The sequence below is a fragment of the Trichomycterus rosablanca genome, chromosome 3, assembly GCF_030014385.1.
Source record: "Trichomycterus rosablanca isolate fTriRos1 chromosome 3, fTriRos1.hap1, whole genome shotgun sequence".
Classification (NCBI taxonomy): domain Eukaryota; kingdom Metazoa; phylum Chordata; class Actinopteri; order Siluriformes; family Trichomycteridae; genus Trichomycterus; species Trichomycterus rosablanca.
Window position 1 is genome coordinate 14,673,627 of NC_085990.1, and position 23,629 is coordinate 14,697,255.

Here is a 23,629-nt window from a genome sequence, read left to right on the forward strand (position 1 = left end):
TCTATCTATCTATCTATCTATCTATCTATCTATCTATCTATCAATCAATCTGTCTATCAATCTGTCTGTCTGTCTGTCTGTGTCTGTCTGTCTGTCTGTCTATCTATTTATCTACAGTCTATCTATCTACCTACCGACCTACCTACCTTCCTACCTACCTATTTCCTTGGCTGCTCTCATTAGGGGTTGCTGGTGGATCGTGATCTGCATTTTTGATTTGGCGCAGTTTTTACACCGGATGCCCTTCCTGACACAACCCTCCCTATTTATCTGGGCTTGGGACCGGCACTACAATGCACTGGTTTATGCATCCTAGTGGCTTGGTACCTATAGGACAATTCAGTGTCTCCAATTAGCCTGGCTGCATGTCTTTGGACTGTTGGAGGAAACCCGAGCACCCGCAGGAAACCCACGCAGACACGGGGAGAACATGCAAACTACACAGAAAGGACCCGGACCACCCCACCTGGGGATCGAACCCAGGACCTTCTTGCTTAGCCAACTTAGCCAATGTGCCACCCGAGGGGATTCCTCATAACTGCTGCAATTACGACCTCTGCCGGCTGATTGATAAAGCCTGCACAGAGACGGGGGATAATGGAGATCGGTGCCTGACTCTGTGCACAATACAGATCTTCATATGAACTCGATTTGTGCAAGTGAAGGAGCGGTTGGCTACTGCACACTTAGTCAGGAGTGGATATCAGTAGCAGTAGAGGAAGCTAAATGCGATTGAGTAATTGAATACCACTAGATTGGGAGGAAATGCAAAAAATCAATAAATAAAAAGCTGAGAGCTTGCAGGATCTGGATCAATAGGTTCACAAAACATTGATTTAAATGAAATACATATACATAAAATAAAGGTTTAATATGTTTAGTATATTTCCAGTATTTTCAAAGCTTGAGATTTTCTTAATAACCTTTTTTATTTTACCCAAACTTACCAAGAGTGCTAATAATTCTGAAGCTGACTGCATGAATGGCTACGATGTACGTAAATGTGTTTGTTTGTAAATGTGTTCTCCGTCGTTCTTTCCTCCAGCCATCTGTTTACAATCGTTTAGCAAGTCAGGAAGCGAGCCCTCCCTCTTTTCATCCTCCCGCTTCAAAAGGATGATCGGAGGAGCAGCAAGCCAGTGAACAAAACAGAAATGATGGAGAGATGGTGAGCAGTCAAATCTGAAACGTATTGATTTATTCAATCATTTTCCTGCACATCACAACACACACTCATTCATGCATCCAGACCTAAGAGTGAGTTTGAGCAGACAGTCTTATTGGCATGTTTTTGAGAGGTACTTGGAGACAACTCGGGCAGATGCAGAAACACCACACCTCCTCACAGACGGTGATAAAAAATGGGTTTGAACCCAGATCAGAACACTGGAGCTGTGCAGTAATACTACTATTAGCTTTTTTAATGTTCTGAAAATGAGCGGCACGGTGGCTCGGTGGGTAGCACTGTCGCCTCACAGCAAGAAGGTCCTGGGTTCGATTCCCGGGTGGAGTGAGCTGTGTCCTTTCTGTGTGAAATTTGCATGTTGTCCCCGTGTCTGCATGGATTTCCTCCCCAAAGGTCTGGTTTCCTCCTACACGGGCAGAAAATTCCCACAAACATATTCAAAATTTACAACCCCAAATCAGAAAAAGTTGGGACAGCATGGAAAATGCAAATAATAAAAAAAACACAGTTTCTTACATTAACTTTGACTTTTATTTGATTGCAGACAGGATGAACTTGAGATATTTCATGTTTTCATTTCATTTATTAATAAACATCCATTCCTGCATTTCAGGCCTGCAACACATTCCAAAAAAAGTTGGGACAGTAAAGCATTTACCACTTTGTAATGTTGCCATTCCTTTTCACCACACTTAAAAGACGTTTTGGCACCGAGACAACCAAGTGATTTAGTGTTACAGCTTTTATTTTGTCTCATTCTTCCTGCAAACACGTTTTAAGATGTGAAACAGTATGGGGTCGCTGTTGTCACATTTTTCATTTCAAAATTCTCCACACATTCTCTATTGAGGACAGGTCAGGACTGCAGGCAGGCCAGTCCAGTACCCGTACCCTCTTTTTCTGCAGCCATGCCTTTGTAATGTGTGCAGCATGTGGTTTTGTATTGTCTTGTTGAAAAATGCATGAACGTCCCTGAAAAAGATGAGTCTTGAAGGCAGCATATGTTGCTCTAAGATCTCAATGTACTTTTCTGTATTAATGCTGCCATCACAGATGTGTAAATGACCTTTGCCCAGGGCACTGACACAGTCCCATATCATGACAGACTCTGGCTTTTGGACTTGTTGCTGATAACAGTCTGGATGGTCCTTTTGGTTTTTGGTCTGGAGCACACACGTCCATTTTATTCCAAAAAAAGACCTGGAATGCTGATTCATCTGACCACAATACACGTTTCCACTGTGTGATGGTCCATCCTAGATGCCTCCAAGCCCAGAGAAGTTGACACAGTTTCTGGACATGGTTAACATAAGGCTTCTTTTTTTCACTGTAAAGTTTTAAGTAGCATTTGTGCATGTAAATCTGTATTGTACAGCTTAACAAAGGTTTGCCAAAGTAATCCCTCACCCATGTGGTTATATCAGCTATTGTTGAGTGGCGGTTCTTGATGCAGTGCCGTCTGAAGGATCAAAGATCACAGGCATTCAGCTTAAGCTTGTGCCCTTGGCCTTTACGAACTAAAATTCCTCCTGATGAAATATGCAAATCCCTTCCAATCTTTCTTTGAGGTTCATTGTTTTTAAACATTTCAATCAGTTTCTCACACATTTGTTGACAAACTGGAGATCCTCTGATCATCTTTACTCATCAAAGACTCAGCCGTTCCTGGATGCTGCTTTTGTACCAAACCATGATTACAATCACCTGTTGACATCACCTGTTTGGAATCACATCATTATTTAGTTTTTTCACCTCATTATTAGCCCTAAATTGACCCCGTCCCAACTTTTTTTGGAATGTGTTGCCGGAATGGATGTTAACAAATGAAATGAAGTTGAGCAGACAAAACATTAAATATCTTGGGTTCAAACTGTCTGCAATGAAATAAAAGTCAAAGTAAATGGAAGAAACGCTGCATTTTTACTTTATTTGCATGTTCAATACTGTCCCAACTTTTTCTGATTTGGGGTTGTATTTGCTCTATTTACTGTACTTACTGTACTTACACTGTGCTAGAGCTGCTGTAACACTCGAATTTTCCCCATGGGGATCAATAAAGGAACAAAAAGCCTTTCCAGGGCCACTCAGGTGGCACAGCGGTAAAAACAGACGCTGGAACCAGAGATGAGGAAAGAGTGCTCTCAGGGTGTGTCTCTCCGTACACAACGCTGAGCTGCACTGCACTCGTCAAAAGTGTAGGTGATAAGATGCATACGGCATGCTGCCCACGTGCCCGGAGGGGGCGTGGGTTAGCTTCGTTCTCCTCAATCAGAGCAGGAATCGGCATTGGTGGAGAGGAAGCATGACGCAATCGGGCAATTGGACGTGATAAAAAGGGAGAAGAAGGGGAGAAACTGCATAAAGAAAATATTAAAAATATATATATATTTTCCTTTCCAGACAAGTAGAGACTGTTACAGTGTCAAAAAATCATGTTTGTGCCAGTGTTTTGAGAGTAAGAAAAAGAAAGTCAACTAAGCTTGTGGGTACAGTGTCCACATATTTCACTTACTGACACAAAGGAAACTAGAACAGTGGGGGAAATAAAAATGAACCCCTAATCCTCACTGTTCCCCTTTAATAATCACTGTTCCTCCCTTATCTTTCCAGCTCCATCTCTGCACTGTCTCTCTTGCACCTCCTGTCTCTCTCACTTCTCGCTTGCGCTACAAACAATGAGCCCTCGCAGATGCAGCTTCCCACCACGGTTCAGGCGACGCCCACTCCACTCTGGGCAGTCGACTGGGGCCCCACGCAGCCTCTAGAAGATGACACCCACCACTTTCCGTCTTCTCAGGACGCAGATGGCGTGAACCCGGCCACACCCGAGGCGTGGCCGCGGCGCAGAAACGCGCTGCCCGACCAAACCCAGCAGCATCCTCTGACCATTGACGCCAATGACTCAACAGACGGGCAAGAACGAGATGCAGAAGAAAGAGAGATGGAAGAAGGTGAGAGCTGTTTTTTTGCATTTTTTAATCGTATCTAAATCCCCGATTGCATTACGCTTCCTCTCTACTGATGTTGACTTCCATTCTGACTGAGGAGAGCCGTGACTAACACACGGCCCCTCTGACACGTGCAGTAGCCGACTGCCTCTTTTCACCTGCACGAGGCGGGTTCATGGGGCTCAGTTTTTTTAGCATGGAGAGTCACGCACTGATTCCACTTAGAGAATACAGTCTAAGCAATTGAGGGTTAAGAGCCTTGCTCAAGGGCCCAACAGTGGCAACCTATCAGCAGTGAGATTTGAACCGGCAACCTTCCGCTAGGCTACAAACTGCCCTAGGTCACAAAATTCCTAGGTCACTGCTCTACTACTGTTCAAAGCTTTCTTTCTTTTTTGGAATATTGGCTCCTACTGTGGTTTGGTGGAGTCCAGTCTTTAGTTAATGTCATTTTTATGGTTCAATGATGTGCAATTGTTCACTGTGAGAAATATAACAGAGGCAGTTACGTTTTTGCCATGTTCCCCTAATGTAATCCTTGCCAATTCCCCTATTACAAATCTCTTGCTGCTTGCACCACCCCAGTGCTGGCCGAAACTTGAAGCTGAAACTTCATCACACATGCAGTTGCTGGTAGTGGTAGCTCAGTGGTTAAGATGCTGGACTAGTAATCATAAGGTTGCTGGTTCAAGCCTCACCACCACAACTGTTGGGCCCCTGTTAACCCTTAATTGCTCAAACTGTAATCAGTCATAAATATAAGTTGCCAAATGCTGTAAATGTAAATATCTAATAATATGTGGACGCTAACAGGTGTATAAAATCAGTAATATGCTTAAACGTGGTAGTATTAGTTTGGGAAAGACCCTAAACTGTTCCAACATGACTGTGCCCCAGTACACATATTAGGCCATGGTTGGAAGAGTCAGTTGTGAAGGAGCCTCAGTGGTCTGGGATGGGACTTTAATTGCAAGCTGGGTCTTTTTGTTCAACTTTGGTGCCTGATCTCAACTCAGAAGTGCTCTTTTGACTAAATGAGCTACAGACACACTCTACAAGCATTTGAAAAGCCTTGACTTCCCATCAAGTGATAATCATAAAAAATGGGACGGAACGCTGTATTAATGTCCAACAACCCACATACCTTTGCCATATTGTATAGCCCCAGCATGGAAAAATGCACATAATAAAAAACACAGAGTTTCTTACATTTACTTGTATTTGACTTTTATTTGATTGCAGACAGGATGAACCTGAGATATTTCATGTTTTATCTGCTCAACTTCATTTTATTTATTAATAAACATCCATTCCTGCATGCCAGGCCTGCAACACATTCCAAAAAAAGTTGGGATAGTAAAGCATTTACTACTATTTTGGACTGATAACAGTCTGGATGGTCCTTTTCATCTTTACGTCTGGAACGCACAATACACGTTTCCACTGTGTGATGGTCCATCCTAGATGCCTCCGAGCCCAGAGAAGTCGATGCCAAAGTTGATTCTGGACATGGTTAACATAAAGCTTTTTTTTTGCACAATAAAGTTTTAAGTGGTATTTGTGCATGTGACTCTGTATTGTAGTGCTTGTCAAAGGTTTGCCAAAGCAATCCATCACCCATGTGGTTATACCAGCTATTGTTGAGTGGCGGTTCTTGATGCAGTACCATCTGAGGGATCAAAGATCACGGGTGTTCAGGCCTTTGTTTAATGATATTATGCACTGTAGAGGGAGAAATATGCAAATCCCTTCCAATCTTTCTTTGAGGTACATTGTTTTTAAACATCTCAATCATTTTCCTACGCATTTGTTGACAAACTGGAGATCCTCTGATCATCTTTGCTCATTAAAGACTCAGCCATTCCTGGATGCTGCTTTTGTATCAAACCATGATTACAATCACCTGTTGACATCACCTGTTTGGAATCACATCATTATTTAGTTTTTTTACCTCATTACTAGCCCTAAACTGCCCCCGTCCCAACTTTTTTGGAATGTGATGCAGGCCTAAAATGTAGAAATGAAGGTTTATTAATAAATGAAATGAAGTTGAGCAGACAAAACATGAAATATCTCTCATGAAGTGTTTTGATTTGTGGTTGTATATTTCTGCACTACTTTTATAATATTAATTTTTTACTGTGTCTGTACGAACAAAATGACAAATCAGGTAATTAAATATGACTAGATTAGATGCATTAAAATGCAATATTGACATGTTGCTATGGCAAACACTTCAAATAAAATAAATCCTTATTAAAAATTCACCAAAGCAGACATCAAAGTCTGTATTTTATAACAGGTAATTGCAAGCCTGTTCCTGTTGATTTCCAGACACTGTTGTTTCCACCAGCACAGAAGAAAAAAGATGTGGATGTTGATAAGGGACTGATTGTTTATAGCTTCTACGTATAATGAAAGTACAAGTCTGGATTGAACACTGATTTTATGGCATGTCATCATTTTTTTTTACCAACCGCATTTCCAGATAATGGAATAGAAATAAGAATCTGTATTTTGTTGAATCCTTGAACCTTTATTTAACTGATAAAAGTAAAAAGAAAAGATTTGCAATGTTTTCACTGGTCAACCTGATTATATTTTGTGAATATGAAAGAATTTTAAACTTAAATCCTGCAACAAACTCACAAAAGTGTGGACAGACATATGTTTACTAAGGTGTAACATCACCTTTTCTATTAACTACACTTTTTAATCATGTGGGAACTGAGGATACCTCTTGTTGCAGTTTTGCAAGTGGAATCTATGTCTATTCTGGCTTGATACGAGACTTCAGCCGCTCTACAGTCTGTAGTCGCCGTTGTCTGATTCTCCTCTTCATGATTCGTCATACATTTTTAATAGCAGACAGATCCGAGTGCACATGCACTCTGTGTCTGTCTGGCCTGTCACTGTCTTGCTGACATAACCATAGATCTACTGGAAGAAATGACTTGATGGCAGCATATGTCTCTTGAAAATCCCAATATACTGTACATTTTACTTCAATAATACCTTCCAGTGTAATATTAAATTTGTTGTGAAATTCAAAATGTAGAGTTTGTGTTTAGTGATTTAACATTTTTCATTTGCGTAACATGAAATATGAAGCGTCCTAGCAATTCTACAGCAATTAAGTTAGTCTAGCAGACTTTTCTGTGGTTAGTGTGCTGACAATGTTTGATGTATGTGTTTACATATTGAGGGCATTTTGTTCCTTTAAGGATTCTATAATCAAAATAACTATATAAGTGTGCTTCTCTACACACGTGATCGTCTCTCTGTAGTCTGTGCTGCACCTCAAAAGAACAAACCAGTAAAGTTTTATGCTCCTGATTGTTTGTCTATGTACAGTTTACATCTCTCTGTATGAACTCAGCAAACTCTAAAGACTCTAAAGCAATCGGTTAGATAAAATGTCCAAGATGTTGAAGTCTAAAGCAGCTAAAGTCACAACTCAGGTAAATGAGTTTGGAAAACTCCCAACCAATTCTGTGGACGCAGAAGGGGGTGTGTCAAAACATGTCAGAGTATTTACGTATCCGTTAAGGTAGGCTGTGCTGATTATTGTAGCTTCTATTTATTCTAACAGCTTTCTATTAATTTATGAGTTAAAATGTGAAATGTGGCTCTTTTCTTTTAAAATCCATAAAATCTGTGATTTTTGAAAAACGAGGTCCTTAAAATTAAGCACATTTTCCTGTGAATTTAGTAGGGCTCTAATAATTCCCTATGGCACATGCAAGCCATATGCCGTGGGTGCTGATGCACTCCCATGCCATGACAGATTTTGGCTTTTGCACCTTTTACTGATAACAGTCTGGATGGTCCTTTTCGGCTTTGGCAGATAAAACTCGACGGTCATTTTTCTCAATAACATGCTTCAATGTGGACTCATCTAAACACAGCACACTGTCTTTTAAACTGTCTTTTGTTACATTTGAGATTAACTCAGGCTCGGAGAGCTCATGGGACCAAAGTACAGCCTTCTCTTTGCTTAACCTAAGCTTATTTAAATAATGTAGTTTGGGTCATATCTACTCACACTGTGGTTTTAAGAAAACAGCCTAACCTACTGTATGTCAGCTTGAAGCTAGAAACTAAAAAATCATCCATGAAAATTTGCATCATTTTTGTGATCATCTCAACTGTTTGGAGAGTCTCATAGGAAAATACTGTGTCCACTAGTAAAAATATGTTATTTGTTTGTTGTTGGTATAGTCTCAGGTAACCAAGAAATGCAAATAAATACATTTTTAAACATTATTTTCTTGGTGAGACCATTAATTGGTTAACAGAGTTTCAGGTTGCATTTCTGTATGCAGCGGCGGACTGTTTTAAGTGACAATGGTTTTCCGAAGTACTTCAGATCCCACGCGGCTATATTATTCACAGTAGCAGGAATGGTTTCTCATGCAGTGCTGTCTAAGAGCTCAAAGGTTGCACAAGGTTCTATAAACTTCTTAATCTAATTTTCCCATCTCAAACTGTTCTGATTGTCTTGCAGGCTTCAAATTCTAAATTTGTTTATATTTACAACATAAGATCAAGTTAGTCAGCCAAAACATTGTCAGTTATACATATGCCTCACAGCTACAGGGTCCTAAAAACCTGGGTTCAAAACTCATCTCTGGTCACTGTAAATATTCGTATCTGTCATATTCTTCCCACGTCTACAAGGGTGTCCTCCTGGTACATAGGTACCATTCTTCCCACCTCACAAAACGTATCATTAGTTAAACTGGCTACCCTAAATTGCCATGGATTTTAAGTAAGTGAAAGGGTTTTAAGGATAGGATGTATTTCTGTCCTGTGATTAGTATTCCTGATCAGTATTAAGGGCAGTTGTCGCCTAGTGGTTAAGGTACTGGACTAGTAATCGAAAGATCGCTGGTTCAAGTCTCACCACTGCCAGGTTGCCACCTTTGTGCCCTTGAGCAAGTCTCTTAACCCTCAATTGCTTAGAAAATATGCTGTCATGGTACTGTAAATCGCTTTGGATAAAAGTGTCTGCTAAATGCCGTAAATGTAAATTACAGAGGATTGATGAATAACTGAATAAATAAACATTCCACGTATCCTCAAAGTTTACAGGTTAGGTTACAGTTGAGGTTACAGACCTCATTAATTCATATTTTCGATCTTTAATATCATTTTCTAAGGCTTTTATGAAGCTGTTTGGTTTACCTGACTTGTTATGATTTGAAAGTCATCTGAAAATGTGTTGAGCCCCATCCCATATTTTATTAATAAGCTTTATGACTTACTTATTGATTACTTATTGAATAGAAGCCCCATCCCTCCTATTTTTTCTGTTCTACATCACCACTATGTACTTTATATCAACATGCTACATTAGTTTAGGGACGCTGTATATTCTATAATGCATAACAGTGCCACCCAGTGGTGAAAAACTTCAATTCATACCTTTAATTCACGCATTCACGTTTCTGTATCTCATCTCTGTAACAGAAAATTAAAGCAGCATTACATTTTATTACAATAATGTTTTAATAAGTTTATCACATGTAGATCCTCTGCTAAATAAATCCCTGTGCGTTTGCTGTTACTATGGAAGCAACTTTAGAACCAGCGCATTAATATGTTTCTGTAATTTGCCTGCCAGTTGTCAGCACTTTCTATTTTCTTCAAAACATAATAAACACCTCTGATAAACCAGAATAAGAATTGAAACAGAAGTGTGGTATAATATCCTATGAGTAATTTGTTCCGTTCATACAATATAATGCCAAAAGTATGTGGACACCTGACTGTGAACATGTTGGACATTCCTTTTTTTAAAAGCATGTACATTCCTACATTCAAGTAAGCTCCTCATTTTGCGGCTATGGTATATGGGTGCATTAATGCCCACATTGGTCCCCTTGGTGTGGAGGCCTATATTGGGATTTTGAGACATATGCTGCCAAAAAGGGGACGTAATTTTCTGTTAATTCCACTTTTATTTTACCAAGACAATACCAGGCACTCATTTTGCACGTTCTACGAGGGATCTTTAAAAAGTTTCTGGCCGCTAAGGTGGTGCAGCGGTAAAATACACTAGCACACCACAGCTGGGATTTCGAATACATCATATCAAATCTCAGCTCTGCCATCCAGCTGGGCTGGGCGGCTATATGAACAATGTTTGGCTGTTGTTCATCTAGGTAGGGAGCCAGATAGGGACCTCATTCCTGATGCAATTACAACCTCTGCTGGCTGATTGATGGCGTCTACACAGAGTAGAGGAATAATGCTGATCAGGGTGTGGCTCTCCATGCACAAATCTGATCTGCATATTAAACTCGCCTCATGCAGGGAAAAAATGCTGTCGGCTACTGCTCACGTGTCGGAGGGGACGTGTGTCAGTTCGCTCTCCTCTATCAGGGGCGAGGGTCAGCACCAGTAGAGAGGAAGCATAACACAATTGGGTAAAAAAATTGGACGCGCTGGCGCCCAGGTGGCGCAGTGGGATATTCCGCTAGCACACCAGCACCGAGTTTCTGAACTCCTCGGTTTAAAACTCAATGTCGCCACCGGTCGGCTGGGCATAATTGGCAGTGCCTGCAGCAGATACTAATTGGCCAACGTATCTGCAGGGTGGGGGCCGGACTATGTGTGGGTGGGTGGGTCTTCATATGCTGTGTAAGGACCCTGATTGGTGGAAGAGACGCCTGTGCAGAAAGCAGGGGCAAGAAGAGGAGGGCTGTACACGTGTCGGAAGAGGCGTGTACAGCGACGTGCTCTCCTCGGATGCAATCTGGTATCTCTCAGCAGCAGAAGACAAAAATGAGTGTGCTAAATCGGGAGGAAAATGGGGAGAAAATGCATTAAAAAACATTGGACGCACTAAATAGACACAGAGTGCGTGTGTTTGACTGGCCTGCCTGCAGTCCAGATTTATCTCCTATTAAAAATGTATGAAGAGGAGAATCAGACCACGGTGACTATAGAATATTGTGCAGATTAAGCCTTGTATTAGGAAAATTTGGTGAACATTCCACTGTAACAATTATTATCTACAGTTCCCAAATGATTAATAGTGTAACTGGGAAATAAGGTTTGTATCATAACGTGACTTTTTTCTTAATAGAAGGTATTAATTTTAGGACTTTATTTAGCACAGATCTTTGCTCCTCTAACCACTGAGTGCCTCCACTCTAGCCCTACAGTAGATTTAGACATTGTCACGTGTGGTTATTGATTTATAAAGGTCAGCACACCTTTCTCTAGTTTCACTTGTGTCGTCTTTAATCTTCCTCCAGTTGCTAAACGATTCGATTTAAAATCAATTTTTATTTGTTTTACCTAAGATGTATTCCCTAAAGAAAATAAATGTCACGCATGTTTGATTAATTCATGTAAACTAAGTCCATGTTTATTTCACCAAGACAATACCAGGCCTCGTTCTGCAGTACTATGAGGGATCTTCAAAAAGTTTACACACTTTTATTACTTTTTTTTTTCTTTTTTCTTTTTTTTTTCCCTTTTTCTCCCACTTTAGCGCATTCAATCCATTTCATTCTACCCGTCAATCATCCTCTCACTAATGCTGGTCTTTGCTCCTGATTGGGGAGGACGAGGCTGCTCCACGCCCCCTCCGACACATGCACAGCAATCAAACATCTTATCACCCACACTTGACGAGTGCAGTGTGGTAGAGCGCTGTGCACGGAGGGCCACACCCCCTATCGTGCTCCTTCCCCATCTCCGTGCAGGCGCCATCAATCAGCCAGCAGAGGTCGTAATCGCACTAGTCTGAGAGAGAGTCCCCATCCGGCTTAGTCCCGCCCCTTATCTGAACAACAGGCCAATCGTTGTTCATGTAGCCGCTCAGCCTCAGCCGGCAAGGTAGAGCCGAGATTCGATACGATGAGATCTCAGCTCATGAACAGCGTGTGTTTACCGCTGCGCCACCTGAGCAGCCACACTTTTATATTTTGTACTAGAGCATGTAGAGCCAAAAGTATGTGGACACCTGAACATGAGCTTGTTGGACATCCCATTTCAAATCTATGGTCATGGGCATGGATTTTCACGCACACTTTGCAGCTTTAACAGCTTCCGCTCTTTCGGGAATGTCTTCCATTTTTGGAAGTTTTGGAATTTGTGCCCATTGAATGTTGCATATAAGTTGGAAGCTTATCAGTTTTTTTTATATTATTGATTTAGAGGGGTCTGAACATTTTTTTTTTTTTTTTTTTTTTTTTTTTTTACTATTCTTCCCCACTTTTTCCTCCAATTTTCTTCTCTAATCTAGTTGTGTTCAATTACCCTTGCATGCTCTATACTGATTCGACCCTTCACCGCTGACTGAGGACGCCTCTCAACTGACATACGCCCCCTCCGGCACGTACAGTCAGTACAGACTGCATTTTTTACCTGCATGAGTCGAGTTCATACACTGACGGGCACTGTGTATGGACAGCCACACCCCCATCAGCATCATTCTTCAGGCCTGTGCAGGTGCCATCAGTCAGCCAGCAGGGGCCGCAGTTGCACCAGTTATGAGGACCTATGGTCCGACCTTTTACCCCTATGAACAACAGCCAATTGTTGTTCATGCAGCCGCCCAGCTCAGTCGGAAAGGCAGAGCTGAGATTCGATACAATGTATTCAAAACCCCAACTCTGGTGTGCTAGCATACTTTTTACCGCTGCGCCACCTGAGTGGCCCGGGCTATGAACATTTGTTTAAAGAAATAGTGTACTTCAAATAGAGGTTAGATATTATTTAGTTTTACCAAGGCTGTCAGTAATTCCATATATTTTGAGAAACATTGGTCCCCTTGGTGTGGAGGCCTATATTGGGATTTTAGAGAGACATATGCTGCCAAAAAGGGGACGTAATTTCCTGTTAAGTCAACGTTCATTTCACAAAGACAATACAAGGCCTTGGGCTGCTCAGGTGGCGTAGCGGTAAAAACACACGCTGGAACCAGAGCTGGGATCTCGAATACAATTTATAGAATCTTAGCTCTGCCTGCCGGCTGGAGGAGCAGCCACATGAACAACGATTGGCCTGTTGTTTAGATATGGGTGGGACTAAGCCGGATGAGGTCTCTCTCTCATGACTGGTGCAACTACGACTGATGGCGCCTGCACAGAGATGAGAAAAGAGTGCTCTCAGGGTATGTCTCTCCGTACACAATGCTGAGCTGCACTGCACTCGTCAAAGTGTAGGTGATAAGATGCATACGGCATGCTGCCCACGTTTAGCTTCGTTCTCCTCAATCAGAGCAGGGATCGGCATTGGTGGAGAGGAAGCATTTATATATATATAAAGACAATACAAGGCCTCATTCTGCACGTACTACGAAGGATCTTCAAAAAGTTTCTACACTTTTATATTTTATACTAGAGCATGTAGAGCCAAAAGGAATGTGGACACCTAAATATAAGCTCCCTAAATATAACATCCCATTCCAAATCCATGGGCATTATTACAAATTTTCACACACACTTTGCAGCTTTAACAGCTTTCACTCCTTTGGGGATGTCTTTGAAATTTTTGCCCAATGAAATATAAATTATATTATATACACCGATAATAACATACACCTTCATAATATTGTGTTGGTCCAACATTTGCTGCCAAATCAGCCCTGACCCATCGAGGCATGGACTCCACTAGACCCCTGAATGTGTGCTGTGGTATCTGGTACCAAGATGTTTGCAGCAGATCTTTTAACTCCTGTAAGTTGCGAGGTGGGGCCTCCATGGATCGGACTTATTTGTACATCCACATGATATAAAAGAAAACGTGATTCATCAGACCAGGCCACCTTCTTCCATTGCTCCATGGTCCAGTTCTGATGCTCACGTGCCCATTGTTGGCGCTTTTGGTGGTGGACAGGGGTCAGCATGGACATCCTGACTGGTCTGCGGCTATGCAGCCCCATAAACAACAAACTGTGATGCACTGTGTATTCTGACACCTTTCTATCAGAACCAGCATTAACTTCTTCAGCAATTTCAGCTACAGTAGCTCGTCTGTTGGATCGCTCCCCATGTGCATCAATGAGCCATGACCCTGTCGTTGGTTTACCACTGTTCCTTCCTTGGACCACTTTTGATAGATACTGATCACTGCAGACCGGGAACACCCCACAAGAGCTGCAGTTTTGGAGATGCTCTGACCCAGTCGTCTAGTCATCACAATTTGGCCCTTGTCAAACTCACTCAAATCCTTACACTTGCCCATTTTTCCTGCTTCTAACACATCAACTTTGAGGATAAAGTGTTCACTTGCTGCCTAATATATCCCACCTACTAAGAGTGCTGTGATGAAGAGATAATCAATGTTGTTCACTTCACCTGTCAGTGGTCATAATGTTATGCCTGGTCGGTGTATAGTGTACTTCAAGTTTGATGGCAGCTAATTAACCCAAGGATATTTTCCAAAACCTTTCTTCCACAGTTTCACCAGGGATGCCAGTAATTCCCTATATTTTAAGGAACAAGCTAAACAAAAGGAAAAGATGAACTGAATCATTACAGCTGCTGTGATATTGTAGTTATATTTCTTACACACTGCTCTCTGCTCTTTATTGCACTCGCTTTGTACCTCAATCTGAAACTGCTGTTTATTCAGTCTCTCTGTTTACATTTCCCAATCCATTTGACTCTCTTTTTCTTTCTGTGTCTCTAGTGGATCCTCAGTTCTATGTGACCGTGACTATCTCGTCCCTTCTGATTTTCTCGGCGCTCATCATTTCAGCCAAGTTCTGGTGAGGGGATTTCAGAGCTTTATCCGTGCTTCTTGTTATCCAGTGTGTTTGCAGTTGTCTTGTGTGTGACTGTGTATATGTGTGTGTCTTTGGAAACTCTGAAGTTTGGACACTCCATGTGGTGTTAATTTTGTAAGTGAAAATAAGTTAACACATCATCTGCAGGATTTGATTATAGTTACTTTCTGCCAATTTTTTTTCTCCTGATTTAGTGTAGTCAATTTGTCATCCACTGCTGGGGGATCCCTGATTGCAGTCGAGGTGGGTATATTGCTTCTCATGCCTCCTCGCCCACGTGCAGCCCTTAGTGGAACCCTTTCCCACCTATGCACTCTGCACAGGCGCCTCCTTATCTGCCAATCAGAGTCCTTACACAGCGTTTAAAGACCCCACCCACATAGTCCGGTCATCCTGCCCTGCAGGCACTGACATGTATGCCAGACTGGTGGCAATGCCGAGTTTCGAACCGAGGGGTTCAGAATCTCAGCGCTGGTGTGCTAGCGGAATATCCTATCTGCCATTTTTTTTTCAAAATCTTTAAACAATATGTCCAAAAGAATGTGGACACAGCTTCTGATTATTCAGTAGTTCAGCCACACCCATTACTAACAGGTGCACACAGTTAAGCATACACAAATCCCATTTCTGGAAAAAAGTTGGAACGTTTTAAAAATACAGTAAAAACAAGAATTTGTGATGTTTTGAGTCTTTTAAACCTTTATTGAAGTGACAAATATACAATGAAATTACTTGTGTCATGTTTTGGCCAACCACCTTTATCGACTATTAAAAAGTAGGATGCAAGTAGAAGTAAAAGAAGAATGCCTTTATATAACATATATACATTTACACGTGTACACTACAATAAAATTCTTCTTCCATGTATTCCAGCTTGTTTGGAAGCTGGGGGCAGAGCGTGGGGTCATTCATTGTACAGCGCCCCTGGAGCAGGCAGGGTTAAGATCCTTGCTCAAGGGCCCAACAGTGGCTGCATTGCAGAGCCTGGGTTTGAACCGACAATCTTCCAACTGATAGCCCAAAACTCTACCCACTAGGCTACCACTGTCCTTTACCACTTCATAAGAGAATACAAGTTTGCACATAATTTAGGTTTTTCCCATCCACCATACATAATATTGTGAAAAGATTCTGGGAATCTGAGGAAATTTCAGTCTATGTAGGGCAAGGATGTCAAACTCATTTTCACCTAGCGAAACATCTGCATTATGGTGGCCCTCAAAGGGCCGATTGTAACATGTCCTGCTGTGATTGCAGTCTGCCTTTGAAGTCATGGACAATTTGTTGTTTTTCTTGAAGGCTAAATTCTGTGTTTGGTGTCAAAATGCCAAATTTATACTGTATATTTATAATGTATATCTACATTTATATTGTACTCCTTTACCACAGACATGGCCTCATAACACAGAGATGTACCGTTTTTTCTTCTTGAAGCACAAACTTGTAATCACTTTCCCATCTTTCATTAAATCACCTCCTTCTGCTTCAATTTTCTCTTCTTGTACATTTTTGGATTATTTGTAAATATTTCTCAACATCACTTGTTGGTAAACCGCCTCAGTTAAACGCTGATGTGGAAACACTGCCATCAAGTGGCGGGATGCGGTCACTTTGTGGGTCACAAAATCGGCATGCATTGAGGAAGATGCAGTTTATGTACGATTTTACAGGATATTTTACTTCATATTTTCTGTTAGTTTTACATGTTCTTAATTTTAGTTCTTAATTTTTCCTTATGTAAAGCACTTGGATTTGCTGCTGTGTTTGAAAGGTGCTATACAAATAGTCTTGCCCTGCATTGCCTATTTACAGCAGACATTGTCTCAAGCCAAGGGCAACAGTGGCAAGGAAAAACTACCTTAAAATTTCAGTCTCAACAGGAACCCATCCTCCTTGAGTGGCCTTGAGAATAATTACAATAAATTGGATTCAAATAAACCATACATACATAAAAAAAGAAGAAAAAAGAGTTCTATATTATTCAGTCTAGTCTGTAATAAAGTCAGTAGTGAGTTCTGGACATTTTTTATGCAGACACGGCAGATTCCCAAAGGAAAAGAACTCAGTGGCCTACACAGAGACTCCACTGACCACCTATGGAATAAATTGAAACTTTTACCACAAATGTGCTTTTAAGTGAATGGCCACAATTCCCAAAGAGAATCTGTCAAATCGACTGTCAAAACACTTTCCTGAAGAGTGCAGTGCTCTGTGGAGTTGGGGCTGCCACTCAATGTGCCATTCCACCCAATGGGTGCCATTTGTGTGTAGTTACTTCCTTTTTTTAAATCTTTGTTCAACACTAAATCTAGTAACACATACTTAACTACTGAGAATGTGTATTGCTTAATCTCAGGCAACTTTTTTGAATTTGTTGAATTTTCACAAGGTTTCTACATGGATTATGGTTGTATATGAGTAACAGGACTAAATGTAACAGGACTGAGTTTTTAACATAGAATTAGTAAATACATGAAAGGAAGCGTAAGGATTTGAGCGAGTTTGACAAGGACCAAATTGTGAAGGCTAGACGACTGGGTCAGAGTATCTCCAAAACTGCAGCTCTTGTGGGGTGTTCCCGGTCTGCAGTGGTCAGTATCTATCAAAAGTGGTTCAAGGAAGGAACAGTGGTAAACCGACGACAGGGTCATGGGCAGCCAAAGCTCAGTGATACACGTAGGGAGCGAAGGCTGGCCCCTGTGGTCTGATTTAACAGGCGAGCTACTGTAGCTCAAATTGCTGGAGAAGTTAATGCTGGTTCTGATAGAAAGGTGTTGCGTATGGGGCTGCAGATCGGTCAGGGTGCCCATGCTGACCCCGTCCACCGCCAAAAGCGCCAACAAAAGGCACATGAGCATCGGAACTGGACCATGGAGCAATGGAAGAAGGTGGCCAGGTCTGATGAATCACATTTTCTTTTACATCAAGTGAATGTCCGGGTGCGTGTGCGTCGCTTACCTGGGGAACACATGGCACTAGGATGCACTATGGGAAGAAGGCAAGCCGGCGGAGGTAGAGTGATGCTTTGGTCGAGGTTCTGCTGGGAAACCTTGGGTCCTGCCATCCATGTGGATGTTACTTTGACACGTATCACCTACCTAAGCTTTGTTGCAGACCATGTACACTCTTTTATGGAAACGGTATTCCCTGATGGTTGTGGCCTCTTTCAGCAGGATAATGCACCCTGCCACAAAGCAAAAATGGTTCAGGAATGGTTTGAGGAGCACAACAATGAGTTTGAGGTGTTGACTTGGCCTCCAAATTCCCCAGATGTCAATCAAATCAAGCATCTGTGGGATGTTCTGGACAAACAAGTCTGATCCATGGTGGCCCCATCTCGCAACTTACAGGAGTTAAAGGATCTTACCACAACACACCTTCAGGGGTCTAGTGGAGTCCATGCCTCAACGGGTCAGGGTTGTTTTGGCAGCAAAAGGGGGACTAACACAATATCAGGAAGGTGGTCATAAAGTTATCCTGATTGGTGTACATTTATACATGTACAGTCCTGGGGACGGAAATGGCACAAATTCAACTGAATAGCCCTTATATTAATGACTATGATTTTGGAATGATAGCTGTCCATAAGTGGCATAGCCAGTACTGACATTAACTATTATGACATTACCACTTATGATAGCTTATAACCCTGGCATGATGGCATTACCTAACTCCTGGTTTGAGTAAAATGTTACTAAGGTTTGTTTATTCTCACTAAAAGAAGAAATAATGGAAAGAGAGTCCAAACCTCAGCACAAGACTGGATGTGTTTAAATCTGGGCATGAGTGTGTGTGTGTGTGTGTGTGTGTGTGTGTGTGTGTGCATTTAGACTTAACAGAGCGGAACAGCAGCTCTTCCTGCAGTTATCTAGTCATCAAGTGGAAGCAGTATGGCCGAGTCTGTTATTGTGAAAGACGTCGTAGTTTTCCATTGAATGTTATCAAGCAGCCGCCTGCACGCACATCAACGTTCACTGTTTGAATTATCTTAACCGCAGCAGTTCATCAAACCTGCAGATAATTCTGAAGATTTATCGATTTCATCAGTTCCTGAATCCCAGTCTCTGTTAAGGCAGTGTAAAAATGATGCAATATCGCTACTGAGATATGAAACTCGGCTGGAGCTGGAATTTATTGGTTTTATTTAAAAGGTTTTCCTCACCCTGCAGCAGGTTAGTGATCTGTAAACACCATGTCATGACCTGACACAACCACATAAACTTTACCCCCCCCCCCCCCCCCCCTTTTTTATTTTATTTTACACTTGATTTGGTTTAATACACTATATAGCCAAAAGTATGTGGACACCCCTTCCACACCCCTTGCCCGTTTCAACCACATTCATTACTAACAGGTGTATAAAATCTAATATATTAATGAAATGATATGCTTTTAACTTTGTAGCAACCAGTCTAAGATCACCATATGCAATAATAAGCATGGTGAAAAGCACACTGCTACTGGCCTTGAAGTGATGAAAGTCAAGTGATGAATCAAGACAATATTTTGTAGTTTCTGACTTGGCTTGGTCTCAGTATTTACTTAATTATTCAGTATTCACTGGTCTTTAAAGATTTGGCTTTGGCCTTGTTTGAGACAACCAGTCTTTTTGTAAATGTACTCAAATTATGCCACGTTCACACTACACGACTTTCCAAGTCGTCAGGTCGCTGTACAGTTCACACTACACGACTGGATCTCTTGTAATCGGGAGTCTTTCAAGTCGGTGTGGGTTTCACACTACACGACTGATCGGCGATAGGGGGTTTCACACTACACGATCAATCACCAAATTCAAACACCAAATCAATCACTGGAATTGCAGGTGAGCTTCTCTGGTCTCTCAAACTACGTTTTGTCACGAAAACGCGAGAAGTGACGAAGGGTTTAACAATACCACGTCCAAAAATGCACGTCAACAACGATCAAAGTTTGTGCGCTGATGTGCAGCGTAAAAACAAAGAGGAAAAATAAATGAATCTGAGTGGATTTGGCTACGTGAACAGCATGGATTGTTCTGTAGTGAGTTGGACGTTAATTAATATTTTTGTAATGCAGTGTTGGTGTTATGTTTTGTAGAGAACGATCAGGTCAGAAATACTGTAAAACGTGTGTGTGTGCCAATGTATTCTGATATAAACTATATTATGCCCCTGTCCCACCTTTTTACAACTCCTCCCCTGCATTTCCCCTCACCCCGTATCTTGCATTCTCATTAACTGTTCGACATCGCACTCATTGCCAGTTGTGCGACTCAGATCCAGATATCTGACATGCTAGAAATCTCGCTTCGGTCGCCGAGCGCTCGGGTAGAGTTGTTGAGCAGTTCACACATAGCGATCGAGAGCCGAGTTTCGATCGCCGAGCCAACGCCGAGTTGCTCCCGAGCCGGCAAATCTAGCGCTGACCAGTCGCAGAGCGAAAATCAGGGCAAAAATCGTGTAGTGTGAACTAGGCTTTAAGGATACTGATAATTAAAACTACCCAGTAACCAGATGCAGAAAAACAGATGGGATAAGTGTTTTCCTGTCTTCAGACATAATGCTTTTCATTTGAATCGAAACATCTTAAGACTTATTTTCTGTTCTGTTATCTGTCCAGAAAAAAAATAGTTTTGACAGACAAGAGACCTTTGGGTGCTTAGATGTTACCTTGGGTTCCCTTGTGACCTCAGAGACTATTACATACACTGTATGTTGGAGTGATCTTAGAGGTTAACAGTGGTCTTAACTTTTTGACATTTGTGCACAATTTGTCTAAATGTGGATTGGTGGAGTCTAAACCCTTTCCAGCCTAATAAACATTGATCACTTATTATAACGTCATTATTATTATTATTACATGGATAATTTACACCTCACAGCAAGAAGCTGTGTGGAGTTTGCATGTTCTCCCTGTGTCCATGTGGGTTTTCTCAGGGAGCTCTGGTTTCCTCCCACAGTCCAAAAACATGCAGTCAGGTTAATTAAAGCTACAAAAATTACCCTAAGTGTGTGTGAATGTGTGTGTGTGTCAGTTCGTCCTGTTTCCTGCCCTTCGCTGAATGAATCAGACCCACAGCGACACTGACCAGAATAAAGTGGTAATAAAATGGACAATAAATGAACAGGGATAGTCTGATGAAGTTGAAATGGGGGCATATTAAAATGCTAATGAGAACAGCCTAAAGTACAGTCACATTTGAACAGAAATTTAGATTAAGGCACTAAATCTTGTTTATTACTTGTATGGTTTGACATATTGATAAGATGTTTGGCTGTGCCTCCTCAAATTCTGTCTACGCCAAAGTGTTTGGGTAATAACACATAACAAGATTCATTTCCACCAACATTTCACTTCTAGTCTTGACATAGTCTTGCTCTTGTTTGCGCTTGCTCTTGTTTGCACAACCTCATTAATTAGATGTACGATTTACTACAGTAAGGTGCGGTTTGGAATGCATACCATATTAATCACTACAGTTTTTCTGAGCTCTGCTTTAAGGAGGCAAGGACTGGCTTATAACATTAAAACCACCTCCTTGTTTCTACACTCACTGTCCATTTTATCAGCTCCACTTACCACATAGAAGCACTTTGTAGTTCTACAATTGCTGACTGTAGTCCATCTGTTTCTCTGCATGCTTTTTTAGCTGCTTTCACCCTGTTCTTCAATGGTCAGAACCCCCACAGGACCACCACAGAGCAGGTATTATTAAGGTGGTGGATGATTCTCAGCACTGCAGTGACACTGACATGGTGGTGGTGTGTTAGTGTGTGTTGTGCTGGTATGAGTGGATCAGACACAGCAATGCTGCTGGAGTTTTTAAATACCGTGTCCACTCACTGTCCACTCTATTAGACACTCCTACCTAGTGTAGATGATCTAGTGTAACAAGATCCACCTTGTAGATGTAAAGTCAGAGACGAATGAGTTGGTCATCTTCTAGACCTTCATTAGTGGTCACAAGATGCTGCCCATGTGGCGCTGTTGGCTGGAAATATTTTTGCTTGGTGGACTATTCTCAGTCCAGCACTGACAGTGAGGTGTTTAAAAACTCCAGCAGTGTCTGATCCACTCATACCAGCACAACACACTAACACACCACCACCATGTCAGTGTCACTGCAGAGCTGAGAATCATCCACCACCTAAATAGTACCTGCCCTGTGGTGGTCCTGGGAGAGTCCTGACCATTGAAGAACAGCATGAAAGGGGGCTAACAAAGCATGCAGAGAAACATATGGACTACGGTCAGTAGTTGTAGAACTACAAAGTGCTTTATATGGTAAGTGGAGCTGATAAAATGGACAGTGAGTGTAGAAACAAGGAGGTTGTTTTAAAGTTATGGATGATCAGTGTAGTTAGTCCAGATTAGTTCTGGCGTAGTAAGACTTCATTCCCAAAAAATTTTTAAGCCCAAAGTTTGTGCAGATTTTAAATCACAGCACGACTGTAAAACTGTTCATTTATCCTGAAACACTTACTGAAAAGGTCTCCGTAATGCCCCTGGTTTCAGATGCAAATGGATACGACGCCCATCCGGAATATTTTTACATAATAATATCGTTCTGTAATATGAAGAGCAGGAGAAGATTTTGCAATCAGTTTTAGAACCCATCATTCACCCACGGCATCGATAGCCGGCAAGAATACACGTTTAGATAATTGTGTTTTTTTAATGGTTCCATTCCCTCGCTCGCTGGATTAATTCGTGTCTGCTTTGTGAGCAGCAGCTTTGTTTAGTCCGTGAACGATTACGGAGCCTTTTTACTGCACACATAGATCAAGCAGCGCTGCTTATTGTCAGATTAACTGAGTCGCCATCAATTTGTTCGGTGGAAAGATCAAGCACATACACTCCCTGTGTGCATTATGCATTCTCAGTGCGTCACCCTCCTGTCCGCCTAACGACCCAGCGCCCGTTATTGCCTCTTACTCTGTGCAGAACCCGATCTAGTCCTCTACCCACTCTGTGTGTGCATGAATATTACATGAGCAGTACTGGCACTGTCTACCTGTAGCGCTCTTCCTGTCTAGCTCACACGTAATAAACTGCCGGCTGGAATTAGACGAATGCAGATGGTGTAATTATCCCGGCGTTTCTGTGTCCTCTGTAATGACGGCGTTGAGCTGAACACGGGCTGTATTAACCAGCCTGTAGCTCTCTACTCTGTTTTCTTGCTTTTGTTTTTCTCCTCTCTGAATTTCTCTGAATTGTGTGTGTGCTCTCTGATCCCCCGTTCTCATTTTTTCCTCTCTTTCTCAGTTACGACCGCAGTCTCTCTCAGCGTCCTCCTCAGCGGCCTCTGTCCAACTCCGTCAATCGATCACTGGCCCAGGAGGATAGCAGGACCACACTTCAAAGTACTCCATCCTTTCCTGACAGAGAGAGGTAATGCCTGTGTGTTAGGGCTACACATGATCTCTAATGAGATAGAACTTTCGGGGGAACTGGGATTATTGGTGGGAATGAAATAAGAAGATATACAATGCTGTAAAAATAAACAGCTGTGGCTACATGATTTCTTGATTAGATTTTTCGTTTGCATATTATATTTTTATTGTTTTAGATCATTAAATGATATTTAACAAGGCCGCTCAGGTGGCGCAGCTGTAAAAACACACGCTGGAACCAGAGCTGGGATCTCGAATACATCGTATCAAATCTCAGCTCTGCCTGCCGGCTGAGGCTGAGCAGCCACATGAACAACGATTGGCCTGTTGTTCAGATATGTGCGGGACTAAGTCGGATGGGGTCTCTCTCCCA

General features: G+C 41.8%; 1 protein-coding gene across 1 annotated transcript; it reads left to right on the forward strand.

The window, feature by feature from the left end:
- Positions 1 to 1,121: 1,121 nt before the first annotated feature.
- Positions 1,122 to 23,258, forward strand: pianp (PILR alpha associated neural protein). The gene is made up of 4 exons (XM_062992769.1): positions 1,122 to 1,168; positions 3,797 to 4,137; positions 14,785 to 14,863; positions 23,129 to 23,258. The coding sequence occupies exons 1-4, from the start codon at positions 1,155 to 1,157 to the stop codon at positions 23,256 to 23,258; spliced, it is 564 nt and encodes a 187-aa protein (XP_062848839.1). The 5' UTR covers positions 1,122 to 1,154.
- The last annotated feature ends 371 nt before the right edge of the window (positions 23,259 to 23,629 follow it).

Bases quoted from the DNA above. Each gene is read 5' to 3' on its own strand.
- pianp (XM_062992769.1), top strand. The intron at 4,138-14,784 runs GTGAGAGCTGTT...CTGTGTCTCTAG, and splicing joins AGAAAGAGAGATGGAAGAAG to TGGATCCTCAGTTCTATGTG. The intron at 14,864-23,128 runs GTGAGGGGATTT...TCTCTTTCTCAG, and splicing joins ATCATTTCAGCCAAGTTCTG to TTACGACCGCAGTCTCTCTC.